The sequence below is a fragment of the Erythranthe guttata genome, chromosome 9 (assembly GCF_056151865.1).
Source record: "Erythranthe guttata isolate IM_541 chromosome 9, IM_541, whole genome shotgun sequence".
NCBI lineage: Eukaryota > Viridiplantae > Streptophyta > Magnoliopsida > Lamiales > Phrymaceae > Erythranthe > Erythranthe guttata.
In genome coordinates, this window is record NC_142541.1 from 16,069,438 (window position 1) to 16,083,693 (window position 14,256).

Here is a 14,256-nt window from a genome sequence, read left to right on the forward strand (position 1 = left end):
AATATTATTATCTACATTTTTTAGACCGAGTTCGTCACATAAAATTTGTCCAGTGTAATTTACTTTTCTTGTATGAATTATTACACGAGAGCAAAATTTATCCAATCCACATCTGTAAATGCGGGTTTACTTCTTTGTCGAAAAGAAAAAAAAAGAAACAGAAAAGAAAAATATCAATGTGAAAGAAGAAAAAAAAATGATAGACCCCACAAATTAATAAATAATTGACTAATAATAGAGAAAAATAATAATCAGGCTCCATTTGGTTGTCAAGATAAACCATGATTAACTAAATAGTTGGACTTAATTTGATGTTTGGTATCCCCAATAAATTGTCAGATTGACTCATCAAATTATATAATCATGGCTTATTTTGCTTTATATTGGCTTCTAGTGAGTTTTTTTTTGTTGGAAGTCGCGACCTCCATTAAAATAAGTATGTTTCATTAAATTATTTAATCTTATCTTGACTAATTTTATCTTGCCAACCAAACGGGGCCTAACTTAATAAAATTTGGAAGAAGCATTTAATATTGCCATCGAATATATGTTTACACGATAATGAAATCCATACTCAATATGACCACACACTATTAATTCGGAGGGCTCCAAAGTTTAATGATAGAAAGAGATTTTACCAACATTTATTTTTTGTCCTCATAATTCGTCTTTTGTTCCAAACAAATGTCATATATATTTAATAACATTAATATAAATTAATATTTCCGACTTTATCATAACATTAATATAAATTAATATATGGGGTCTTAAGATATATGTCCCTAGTGACAAAACTAATTATAACTAAATGACAAGCTCAATTAAACATTTGCTTCACATCCTTTATTAAGTTTATTCTAAAAATGCCCTTTCACTCATCTTTATTTTTTTCAATTTACTCTCTGCATTTTTTATATTATTATAAACAATATTTTTTTTCTTATTTTTAACATTTTTTTGAAAATTAAGATTTTTCTTCTTCTTTTTGTTAAATAATTCATCAGATTTCAAACATATTACGGTATATTATAGTGTATTATGTTATACTATGGTGTACTATCGTTTTTACACTATTATTACAAAAAAAAATTCTACAATATTATTAAAAATTACAAAACAAAAATTGTTTTTCGTTTTTGTTAATTCAATATATATATATATATATATATATATATATATATATATATATATATATATATTTTAATATTTTATTTGTTGTAATACTATAATAGACTATGGTATACTACGGTGCACTATGGTCTACTACGGTGTACTACAAAACCCTAACCGCCAACAACACACAACCTTCGCCAACCCTAGCCGTCAACGCAGTAGCCGTCAATCCCTAGCGGCCAACATTTGCAGCCGTCGCAACCGTAGTCACCTACCAACTTTGGAAAAATCTAGATTTACGATTTTGAACCCAAATCAAGCAAAATCTCTTGAAGATCAAGATCAAATCTCCACCATAACCACATCCCCTCCCAGGGCCAGTTCTGAGGGGAGGCGAAATAGGCAGTCGCCTAGGGCCCCCGGATTTTTTTTTAAATTTAGGGCCCCCAAATTCTTTTATACCCTTTATATATGTTAGCATTTATCCAAAAAAAATTATATTATATATATATTTATTGAGAACCCTAATTCATTAATTGATATAAATCAACGATTGTTACTAGTATCTATGATTCTTCTAATTATGGGCCCCTAATTATTAAATTTATAATGTATTAGTTATTTATTTTTATATATATTCATTAGTTTTAGTGCTACTTCATGCAACTTATCCTTAAAAAAAATTGGGGTCGCAGCCCCCGAACCCCCGCAAAATTTAATCCCACTATATCACAAATTTCTAGTCTTGTCATTGGCTATACACCTTACAAAAATGAGTTAACATCGAGTTTATCAAGTTTTAAGAAAACAGATGAGTTTTATATTATATTTTAGAAGGGCCCCATTTTTTTACCGTCTTCAAAACCCGCCTAGGACCCCCAAAATCTCAAGAACGGCCCTGTCCCTTCCGCCATCTCGACCACCACAGTCTGCCGCCATCTCGACCACCACAACCCACCGTCTTGACCACCACAACTTGCCGCCGCCGACTCAACCACCATAGCCCCCGTCGCCGCCTCGACTACCACAACACCTCGCCGCCATCTCAACCACCACAGCCCGCCGCCGCCTTCTCCACCACAACCCCGCCGCCACCCACAACACCTCGCCGCCATCTCAACCACCACAGCCCGTCGCCGCCGCCTCCTCCAACCCAGGCCCCGCCGCCGCCCACAACACCTCGCCGCCATCTCAACCACCACAGCCCGCCACCGCCGCCTCCTCCACCACAGCCCCCGCAACCGCTTCCTCCTCCACCACAACCCTCTGGCTTCGGCTATTACTGAATTAATTAGCAAGAGAGAGGTAGAGAAAAAAAAACGAGAGTGAAAAAAGAGATAAGAGAACGTGTGAGAGATGGAGGGAGAGAGAACGTGAGAGAAACCAAAAGAACGAAATAAATCTCAATTGGAGAAACGTGAATATGTAGGTTATATAATTTAGGGTATAAGGGCAAGATAGGGATTAAAAAAAATTAGGGATGTGGCTCATATATTATTTCAAATTAAGAATTTAATTAAAAAAATGAATTTGAACTTGTCATTTAGTTCAAATTAGGTTTCGTTTGAGGGGCAAATAGCATATTACCCCTTAATATATATATAGCAAGAAAGAGGAAGATGAAAATTGAAACCGTCACAAAGGAGTAACATTGTCAAATACAAACCCTTTCTCAATAAAATAAATGTTATTTACTTCCTCCATTCCACAATATCTGTCATTTTTTGAGATTTTTTTTGTTTCATATGATCGCCACTTCACGATTGTAATACAAAATAAATTGCATAATTGTCAATTTTACCCCTATGACCTCTTTCTAACACTCTCTCTTATTAACTAGCGACAAGGGCATTTTAGTCAAAAAAAACATTTTTTTTTTCTTTCTAAAATCAAGTCACGTTTAACGAAATCCTTAATCTTTGTGAAAAACTAAAAAACGACAATTAAAAAGGAACGGGTGAAATAATAACCTAATTAGTGTTCATATATCTTAGATGACACATAATAATTAAATTAAATTAAAAAAGAAAACCCCGATGAATGTCGTTTATCGTAAAAGTAATTGGTGATAGATAATGTACATTCCCTAAGTTTTATAGTGCATTCAGCAGATACTAAATTTAAGGACATTCGATTGTGATCCATTCATATCCATGAAAACACTAATTTTTCACAATATATATTTTCAAAGAATAGCATGAACTTGAGTTGTTGACAATTTAATTAGGCAAAAATACGGTTATACTTATACATACAAATTACAACCACGTTTTCATTTTTCAACATGAATAGCGGCGGTAAAAAACATAAAAATAATAAATAATATAATAATAAATAATACAATACAAGTTGAGATGATAAAATTTGGTATGGGAATTTATTTACTTACTTAATTAAGTGAAAATTTAATATAATAATAATTGGAGCAATTTCCAGCAAGTTGGAATAGATAGCACGTTTTCATGTGCAATTTGTCTGTGTGGGATTAAATGTGGCAGGTTTGAGTTGTTGCACACTCTATTCAATTCAATTGTAGATCAAAGGAGTTGTGTCTTTTATTCTAACACACAAGTTTCCAAATTTATACATCCTACTCATAATTTATAGTATTATGTCATTTTATTAGGTTTTTCCATTATTTTAATAATTACAAAAAAAAAAAACCCTGAACTTAGGCTAAATTACGAAAAACATTTCACCAATCCGTGATTACCGAAATACCCCCGATGTTTGTTTACTGTGATTTGTCTTGAAATCTTTTTTATTCCAGAAAATATTTCACAAATAATGTCGATTCTACCCCTGTAAACGTGGCGTTTCTTTATACTACTTTTTAAAGATAAAATTACCTTTACATGGAATCTTTATCCTCAAATAGCATCTTCACATTTTTTTAGTATTAACATTTCTTCTTCGAGGATAATTATTGTCTTTAAGAAGTAGCTTAAAGAAATGCCACATCTACAAGGGTAAAAATGACATTTTTCGGGAAATATTCCCATGAATGAAAAAGATTCCGTGAAGAATCACACTGTAAGAGGTATGTGTAAGACGGAAACAAACGTCGGGGGATTTTGATAACTAGGAATATGTGGAGGTGTTTTTTCGTAATTTAACCAAATATAGGTTTTTTTTTCGTAATTTACCCTAAAATAATTATTAAATATGTCGTTGTTTCTTAAAAAAAGAATGAAAGGTGTGAAATAATTAATTAAATCATGGAAAATGATTTGGGTATACATTTTGTTGCATAGTTAGTTGTTGGCTAGTTGGCCTCTCCACTATTGTATAAATATAGAATTATTAGTCAATGTTTTGATGATTCAAATAATTCAAATGGTCAAACTCCATTTCTTCTAGCTTTGCTATACTAATGAGTGACATTATAATTGCTTAGGACTTTAATTTTGTTGCTTCTTGTTGATCCTATACTAATTAATGGCTATGGAACTTCTTGTTTTAATAATATTAGCATCTTAAATATGTATTTGTGCCATCAATTTTTTTTTATATCAATAATTTTACTTAAAAAAACATTATTCAAATTGCTGAAATGATATGGATATGTTCCCGCACGCACGCAAAATTATTACCAACGCAACGAGCATTGAAAAATACCCCGAATCCTCCTAGAATATTATTCCGACAAGGAAAACAATCGGTAACATTAAATAATTCGTACACGAATAGGCTAATCAAATTAAAAAAAAATATTATTTCACCATATATTTGTATATATAAAAAAAAAAAGAAAATTGGTAATTTTTTGTATTTTTGTAATCATGTAACAAAGTATTTATTAGTGTATATGCATTTTGTTGTATTTGAATGTAATAAGTTGAGTCAAATTGTTTTGGGAATATATCATAACACCACAAAAAAATAAAAATAAAATAATAATAATAATAATAATAAATAAATAAAAGGTTTTATATATAATGAAATTAAGGTTAATGAATTTCAGTTCAACACAGCGCCCAAGATAATTCCATTCACAAGAACTCTCCCAGTTGGAATAAAAGCAGCAACTGCAACAAAACCATCAAAAACTTCACATGATAGTATATATGATTATTATACATACAAACACCATACTATCTTTATATTTATATACACACACATAAATACACACAGTAAAAACACACACAAAAAAAAAAGAAAAGAAACAAACAACATTTGTTAGTTGGTTGGATTTAAATGTGGCCTAATTACTATGGGGTGGGGTAGAGATAAGAGTTTCTTCATGAGATAAGCAAAAAAAAAAATTTGCAGGTCTGGCTTTTGTGTGTGAGCTGTCCAAAATGTGTACGTATATACTGTATCCATAACTAGATTTTATGATGCACTGGGTAAACGTACACTCTCGTATAATACTCGTATAATAGCTTGCAAACCATACGAGAGACATAAACCACACTACGCTAACCATGTGTGATAAGCTCGACCTAACGACCGTTGGTAAGAGGATTCCGAACGTAAGTCGATTGACACATGCTCAGTTGCTCCAACCGAGAGCGTATTGCATACATGATACATACATCGAAACGGCGAGCATGCATTAATGACCTCTCCAACCGTGCCCATTCATTTTTCCTCCATTAATGCAATTTTCCAGTTGTGATAATTTGTTTCTAGCTTTTCTGTAATTCATAATTACTTCCTCTTTTCATTAATGCATTCCTTTAGCCTTCTTGATTAGTTAAACAAACTCTCTCTCTCTCTCTCTCTCTATCTCTCTCTCTCTCTCTGTATATATATGTGTGTGCAGGGAGATATAAAGATTATAAAATAGTAGTATAATATAGATACACACAGAGAACAAGGCCAACCAGAGAGAGCCACATCAAGAAACTAAGAGCCCTTTTTGCAGGGGTGGTGGTTGAGTTTTTAGGAGAGAGAATTGAATTTAGAATTGAATTTTGAAACTAAACTCACCTGCAGTGTGTGTGTTTTGTGTGTGTGAATTTCTGTGTTGGTTTGGCTGCCTCCCAATGGCTTTGCTTGGTGGTGGTGACTGTGCAGCACCAGCTTTGTGTTTACTAATTGTATGGATCACCACTCTCTTCTCCTTCTCTCAAGGTTAGTTCTTCTTCTTATAAATTTTCTCTCTCACACACACAAACACGTGTTCTCTGTGTTTTTTCTTTCTTGATTCGAGATTCTTCTGTTTCTGTGTAATGGGAATGTTGAAAACATTTCATAATAGAGACAAAAAATATGATTTTTTTTTCAAAGATTGTGTCTTTACACACACAGAGTGTGTGATTCTGTGTGTTTTCTCAGAAAATAAAACCAATTCAAAATTGGGACAAAAAATTAAGGATTTTTTAATTTATTTATCATCAAAGATTGTGTCTTTCTCACACACACACAAGAGTGTGTGTGATCTCAGAATAAAAAGAGAAACAATTCAAATCAATGGCTACAATTGAACATAGAATTTTACCAATGCAGGTGTCCAAATCAAAACATTTCACAATAGAGACAAAAGGGAAAAAATATATATATATATTTTTTTTTGTCAAAGCTTGTGTCTTTACACACACAAAGTGTGTGATTCTGTGTGTTTTCTCAGAAATTCAAAATTGGGAAAACAAAATAAGGATTTTTTATTTATTTATTATCAAAGATTGTGTCTTTCACACACACACACACACAGTGTGTAATTATGAGTTTTAATCTAAGAACAATTCAAATCAATTGCTACAAAATTGAGCATAGAATTTACCAAATGCAGGTGTGCAGGAAGAGCATCCGGCGGAATACCGGTACCCGTTCATCAGGCCGGCCAGCTCATTCTCGTCTCAGCCGTTGACCGCCGCGTACGACTACATAATTGTGGGCGGAGGGACGGCGGGGTGCCCGCTGGCGGCGACGCTGTCGCGAAACTACACCGTTTTGCTGCTGGAGAGAGGAGGGACGCCGTTCGCGAACGCGAATGTGTCGTTCATGGAGAACTTCCACATATCTCTGGCGGATATATCGCCGACGTCGGCGTCGCAGATGTTCATCTCCACCGATGGGGTGTTCAATTCTAGGGCCAGGGTTTTGGGCGGCGGCACTTGCATCAACGCCGGATTTTACACCCGGGCAAGCGCAAGGTACAACCCTCCCAAAATTTCAATTATGACGTCATATTTTCACACTTTGTTTTTCCAAAAAAAAAAAATTGGTTGAAAGTAGTAGATTATATTATTATATTTTTTTGATAAATAAGTAGTAGATTATATTGTTTCTTTAATTTCTCAAATTTGATATGGAAGTCAACTAACTAACAAAAGGTAAGGACGGAAATTGGAACGAAATTTTTGAATTGTGCCGATTTTCATCCAAACATTTCATATTATGGAACAATTTTTTTTTTTTTTGAGAATTCATTAGATTTCGATTTCCAATTTTGTCGATTTTTTTCACACAATGGAATGTATATTAAATTCTGAATTTCGATTTTTCTGATTTTTTTTTAGAATGAAATTGAAATTGTTTTTTCACTTCTGAAAAAAATCGAAATTTTTCGTCCGATTTACACCCCTAAACAAAAGTGAATATTGTGTTAGGTTTGTGCCATTAATACCAACAACAACTACTAGGATTGATGCATTTATATAATAAATTCCTACGTCTTTGTCAAATTCATTATTTTGAATTAATCTCACCATAATATAAATTAATAAATCCCTATTTTTCCAAAATAAAAAATAAATAAATAAATTCTTTAGCTGGTCCTTCCATATACATATACATAGTTAGTTAGGTATACATAAATACACATTCAAAGAAGTTGTAAAATATAGCTCAATTTCATTTATAACACCTTAACAACTCCCAGACCCATCACAATTTGCTTCCTTAAAAACTATTAATTAAAATAAAAAACAACAAAGAATTATACTGATTTTTTAATTTTAATTTTAATTTTAATTTTTTTTGTGAAGTTATGTAAAGAGTGTAGGATGGGACGATAAACTGGTAAACGAATCATACCCGTGGGTCGAAGATCAAATAGTTCACCGCCCAGATCTTGTACCATGGCAGAAAACGGTGCGTGATAGCCTGGTCGAAATCGGGATTTCACCTTTCAATGGTTTTACGTACGATCACCTATACGGAACCAAAGTCGGTGGGACCATCTTCGACAGATTCGGCCGCCGCCACACTGCCGCCGAGCTTCTCGCCTCCGCCAACCCCCAAAATCTCCACGTTTTAGTGCACGCCTCCGTTCAGAAAATCGTGTTCGACACAAAAACAAGTATGTATACATATATATTGGTTTTAGTGACTCATTTAGTAAACCTGCTTTGATCTCATTTTTTTTTCGAGTTTTTTTTTTTTTGTAGCAGGGAAAAATCCTAGAGCGGTTGGAGTTATCTTCAAAGACGAAAACGGGAAGACGCACAAAGCGATTCTCTCGAAGAGACAAGGTAGTGAGATCATAGTATCGTCCGGTGCAATCGGGAGCCCTCATTTGCTTCTTCTCAGCGGCATCGGTCCGAAAAAAGACCTCGAAAAATTCAATATTCCAGTTGTGCTCGATAATAAATTTGTCGGAAAAGGCATGTCGGATAACCCCTTAAACACAATTTTCGTACCGAGTAAAACTCCGGTTAAGCAGTCTTTGATACAAACTGTGGGAATCACGAAGTTGGGAGTGTACATTGAAGCAAGCAGCGGCTTTGGTCAGTCTTCAGACAGTATTCATTGTGACCACGGCATTGCTTCAGCTGAGGTAAATATCGAAAAAATTAATTTTCTTGTAATAAAACTTGTTTTTTCGACTTCTTTTTATATTGTTTTTTTTTTAAATATGAACAGATAGGACAGCTGTCAACAATTCCTCCAAAGCAAAGAACACACGAAGCAATCCACGCGTACAAGAGACAAAAGAAGAACCTTCCGCACGAAGCGTTCAAAGGAGGTTTCATCTTAGAAAAAATAGCGATGCCACTCTCGAAAGGCGAAATTAAATTATCGAACACGGTAATCGAAGACAACCCTTCGGTCACGTTCAACTACTTCAGCCACCCCGATGACCTGGCACGTTGTGTGGACGGTATACGAGTCGTGGAAAAGATGCTCAAATCGAAGCACTTCAGCGAATACGCACAATTGGATCAAGACACTGTCGACAAGCTTCTGAACATGAGCGTTCACGCGAACGTGAACCTCATACCAAGGCACACAAACGACACGTCATCGCTCGAGCAGTTCTGTAAAGACACTGTAATTACGATCTGGCATTACCACGGAGGGTGCCACGTGGGCAAGGTGGTGGATCCCGATCATAGGGTCATTGGAGTTGACCGCCTACGTGTCATTGATGGCTCCACTTTTAAAGATTCTCCTGGGACTAATCCTCAAGCTACTGTCATGATGATGGGCCGGTAAGATGGTTATTTAATATTTTTTTTTTTAATTTATTTATTTTTATAATGTCGAAAAATGTATATAATAATCGGAAAATATGCGAATGCAGGTATATGGGAGTGAAGATTTTGAGAGAGAGATTAGGGAAAGAAGCTGGAGTTTAGTGACAAAGTAGAAGAGGTTGAGTTTGTGTTTATTATAGGGTTAAAAAAAATTGTTATGATTCTTTTTTAATTAATTAGTTCTCTTGTTTTTATTTCTAGCAAATTTATATTAGAGAGAGAGAACTTGCTAATTTATGATGTGAAAAAAGAAAATTATTGCAAGTTCTTTGTATGTGTCTTAATTCTCATGATGCTGTTATGCTTTATGTATTTCCTAATGGAGTTTTTTATGCTGTTCATATTCAGAACTTGTAATAATGCTTTAAATGTACATGAAAACATTTAATAATTATTTTTTAAATTTACATCATATTTTAAATGAATATATATACATATGTATGTATTAAAATGGTGGAAAATAGAGTTTATTTATGGGGAAACTACAGATAAATCCCTAATCCAAAACTTGAAACACAGATCAGTCCCTAGGTAGTTTGCCCTAGCATTTCAGTCCCTACTCACACGCCTAACATGCAGATCAGTCCCTAATGTGAATTTTATATATTTTATTATATTTTCTTCTCACTCTCACCCTTTTCTCTCTCCTGCTTTTCTCTCTCTTCATCTTCTCTTTCTTTCTTCTCTCTCTTCATTTCTATCTGCTTTCTTTCTTCTCTATTTCTTCTCCATTTCTCTCCTCTGGTTTCCCCTTTTTTTCCGGCGAAAAAATCACTGTAAAACCCACCCACCCCACAATGGCTACAAATGATGTATCTAACGATGTACCCAGTGTGATTCTTGGAAGTTGTCGATACAAAAATCAACTTCACATTATTTCCATAAAAAGTAATTCGACATTAATGGAGATATATGGTGCTATTATCAACAAATGGAATCATATCCATCCAGATGCACTGATCCTCCAATACTTGGCTCCTCGGGAAAGATTGTATGTGACATTGGGCACTGATGAAGATGTGGAGAATATGGTTGCATTGCATCTGATAATGAAGATGAGTGTGGTCGACATTGTCGTGACCTGCAAAGATGAAGCTAATTCGCGTGGAAAGAGGGTTCGCACCGATGGCTGGTAGGTCTCCATCTTTTTCTGTACTGCTGAAATGCATTTCTTTATGGTTGTTAATTATTGTGTGATACATAGTATAAAATATGGCACATAATAGTATCATGCTAATATAAATATGGTATGGACGTATGATACTTACAGTACGTAACCTTGATCTGAGTAGTATGGGTGATAGGTAAATTTGGTACTGCTGGTGGGAAAACATAGTATCATATAATGAGGAAGATAGTACGTTACCTTCATCTGAATAGTATGGGTGATAGGTAAATTTGGTACTGTTAATGGGAAAACATAGTATCATATAATGGGGAAGATAGTACGTAACCTTCATCTGAATAGTATGGGTGATAGGTAAACTTGGTACTATTTGTGGGAAAACTTAGTATTATATAATGGATAAGATAGTATGGAACCAGTGCATTGTTATGATATTTTCATGTACATTGTTATTTGGATTCCACTCTATTGTAATCCATTTTTAAAATTTTTTTGAAACCAAAAGCGGCGATCAATCGATGGAAATCGAGGGTAATCCGCTTGGAAATTCAATTGATGCATGGAGACATTGCATCCGTGGGGAGAATCAGTTTTTTAAAGATCCTGATGATTTTAGGCATATGCTGAAAAACTATTCTATTGCTAATAATCGATCATTTAAGTACATGAAAAATGATCAACAAAAGATCATAGCAGTATGCATTCACGAAAACTGCAAATGGAGGGTTTATGCATCATTGTACAAGTCAGATAAGTTATTTAGCATTCGCAAGTGCAATCTTGAGCACACTTGTGGTGATGCTACTCTTCGTACAAGGGGTCATCCTAAAGCCGATGCTACATGGATTGCCCAAATTATGAAACGAAAATTGAGAACGCAGCCAGCTTACACACCATGTGGTATGTTAGAAGATATCCGAGACGATTATGGTCTGGAGCTTCAGTACTACACAGCATGGAGGGGTAAAGAAAAAGCAATGCGCGATATCCATGGTGATGAGACGACATGTTATGATAAACTGAGACGCTATTGTCGTGCATTAAAAATGCATAACCCTGGTAGCATGGCAGAGTATGAGATTGAACCTGCTACTCAAAAGTTTATTCGAATATTTATTAGTTTTGGGAGTTCTATCTCCGGCTTTCATCGGTGTAGGCCGATGATATGTTTGGATGGGACTCACATTAAAAATAAGTACAAAGGATGCTTGCTTTCTGCTGTGTGCAAGGATCCAAATGATTCCTTGTATACATTGGCATACGCAGTTGTTGATGCTGAGAATGATAAAAACTGGGAGTGGTTTTGCATTAAATTGAAACAAATTCTAGATCTTCACAATGACAATAGATCTTTTACCATTTTCTCTGATCGTCATTCGGGGCTTCTTAAAGCCGTCCCGATGGTATTTCCTAGTAGCCACCATGCATATTGTTTGCGACACTTGGTGGATAACTTTAGAACTCAGGTATTTTGATTCTCTTTAATATGCAAATTGGAACGTACCATTTGTCACCTCATGTCATACTTTTGTATAACATGTTTCATACTTTTGTATAACATGTTTCATACATTTGTGTAACATGTGTCATACTTTTGTATAACACATTTCATACATTTGTATAGCATGTTTCATACATTTGTATAGCATGTTTCATACATTTGTATAACATATTTCAAAATAATATAGGTCCTGAGGAAGTACCCATTGCACAACAAGTCATATTGGGCGAGTGTTTTACATAATGCTGCATATGCTCCTACTCGGCAGGAGTTCGATGCAACTATTTCTCGTATCGTGCAATCTATGCCTCTCGCGGCATCATTTATTTCGAATTCTGATCCAAATCATTGGGCGAATGCCTATTTTTCTGGAGAAAGATGGGGAATCGTGAACAATAATCAGGCAGAAAATTGGAATGGTTGGGTTAAAGATGCCCGATCTTTGCCTGTTCCATCCATGATTGATCACATACGGATCAAAATAATGGAGATGCTAGTTAAACGACAAGGAAAAAGTTTGGCAATGACTGGCATATTGTGCAAGAAAATTCTAAAGAGATTAACAATCAATCATATGGCCTCTCGTTCCTTAAAATATTGTAGATCAAGTAGTACCGCTTTTGAGGTATATGATGAGGACAAGTCGTATAAGGTTGACTTGCAGCAGAAGACTTGTTCTTGTAAAGCATGGCAATTAGAGAAACTTCCATGCAAACATGCATGTGCATGTTTGGAGTCAAAAGGATACTCAGTATATGAGTTTGTGGATCCATGCTTTCATATTGATACGTACAAACAGGTATATCAATTCACGATTAACCCAATTCCCTCGTTTGATGAGGACTTTGACTTGTACGATGCGTGTAATGCTCCGCCCGATGTCTTTGTTAATGCACCTGATTCGAGAACTCGACCGGGACGTAGAAAGACAAAAAGAATTCCTTCACAAGTGCAAACTCGTAAACTGAATTGTACTCGGTGTGGGAAGCCTGGACACAATCGTCGTACTTGCACACAACCAATCTGACTAGCAATTTTTTTTAATGTAAATACTGTCTGCATTTGTGTTAATTAAACTAACTAGTCTTGTTTCTAATGTAAATTTTATGTTTTTCATCAGGGAGGACAAGATGGAGGAGAGCTTACATGATTGCCCATTATGTTATTCAAGTGATTGAAGTGAATGAAAACTGGCTGTTTGTACTTCATTATTATGTGATTTGCACTATGTTGTTTTGAACTTTGTACTATGTTTCAATTTGCACTATGTTTTTGCTATTTGTAGTTTGTACTATGTATTAGGTACTCTGTTCATTGATGGTTTATCATTTTCAGTCTAATGGTACTATTTTTATTTACACATGGTATTGGATATGAGATATGATGGTATGCCTATTGTTGGTTGATGGTTTATCATTTTCAGTCTAATAGTACTATTTTTATTTACACATGGTATTAGATATGCGATATGATGGTATGCTTGTTGCTGCTTGATGGTTTATCATTTTCAGTATAAAGGTACTGATTTGATTTACGCATGGTATTATCTATGAGATAGGATGGTATGACTTACTCAATTTATGACCGTTACAATATAGCCGTTGCTTATAATATAGCCGTTGCTTATTGTCAGAACTAGTCAAGTCATAATATGACCATAAATGACACATAGGCTCATTTGTTTCTAATTCATGGCTTCTTCTAGTAGCACCACTCAAAGGGAAATGAGTGGGTTAAAATACAAAAAAGGGAAATGCAAGCGTCTTGATTGTGGGAAGAAAACAATAATCATGGTTTCAGAAACTATTTCGAATCCCGGAAGGTTATTTTACTGTTGCCCACACCATGGCTACTCCCATTGGTGTGAACCATTTGAAGTTGGGCTAACTTTTTCCAACTCAAATCGTGAAGAAAATGAAGCTACAAGTGCGTCGATGAACCAAGTCCATCAAGAAAGTGAAGTGAAGAATTGCAATTCTGAAGGTGGAGTAGTTCATAGTTTGATAGTGTTGAATCTAGTAATATTTGCAGTCTACATGCTATGTAAAACCTATGTACTGTTGTTTAATTAGTGAACATAAGAGTACAAT

At 34.8% G+C, this 14,256-nt stretch overlaps 3 protein-coding genes and 1 long non-coding RNA gene across 5 annotated transcripts; 3 read left to right on the forward strand and 1 right to left on the reverse strand.

Moving 5' to 3' along the window:
* Nucleotides 1-5,080: 5,080 nt before the first annotated feature.
* Nucleotides 5,081-9,880, forward strand: HTH (Glucose-methanol-choline (GMC) oxidoreductase family protein). 2 transcript variants are annotated; one of them, XM_013001087.2, is made up of 6 exons: nt 5,081-6,192; nt 6,851-7,214; nt 8,049-8,362; nt 8,451-8,839; nt 8,926-9,494; nt 9,587-9,880. In XM_013001087.2, the coding sequence occupies exons 1-6, from the start codon at nt 6,105-6,107 to the stop codon at nt 9,639-9,641; spliced, it is 1,779 nt and encodes a 592-aa protein (XP_012856541.2). In that variant the 5' UTR covers nt 5,081-6,104; the 3' UTR covers nt 9,642-9,880. The 2 variants fall into 2 exon arrangements, with proteins under 2 accessions (XP_012856541.2, XP_088679259.1); XM_088823133.1 differs by having other exon boundaries at nt 5,686-6,192; nt 8,454-8,839.
* LOC105975851 (uncharacterized) lies at nt 6,214-6,976 on the reverse strand. The gene is made up of 2 exons (XR_001174402.2): nt 6,842-6,976; nt 6,214-6,283 (listed from the first exon to the last, which is right to left on the reverse strand). It is a non-coding gene; the product is annotated as an uncharacterized LOC105975851 (long non-coding RNA).
* Nucleotides 9,881-10,303: 423 nt separating the features above from the next.
* Nucleotides 10,304-13,536, forward strand: LOC148768222 (uncharacterized). The gene is made up of 2 exons (XM_088823134.1): nt 10,304-10,671; nt 13,287-13,536. Exons 1-2 carry the CDS (start codon nt 10,337-10,339, stop codon nt 13,342-13,344), a joined length of 393 nt encoding a protein of 130 aa, XP_088679260.1. The 5' UTR covers nt 10,304-10,336; the 3' UTR covers nt 13,345-13,536.
* On the forward strand, nt 10,670-12,277 carry LOC105977380 (uncharacterized). Its single transcript, XM_013002680.2, has one exon. The coding sequence runs from the start codon at nt 11,184-11,186 to the stop codon at nt 12,138-12,140; it is 957 nt and encodes a 318-aa protein (XP_012858134.2). The 5' UTR covers nt 10,670-11,183; the 3' UTR covers nt 12,141-12,277.
* Nucleotides 13,537-14,256: the final 720 nt, after the last annotated feature.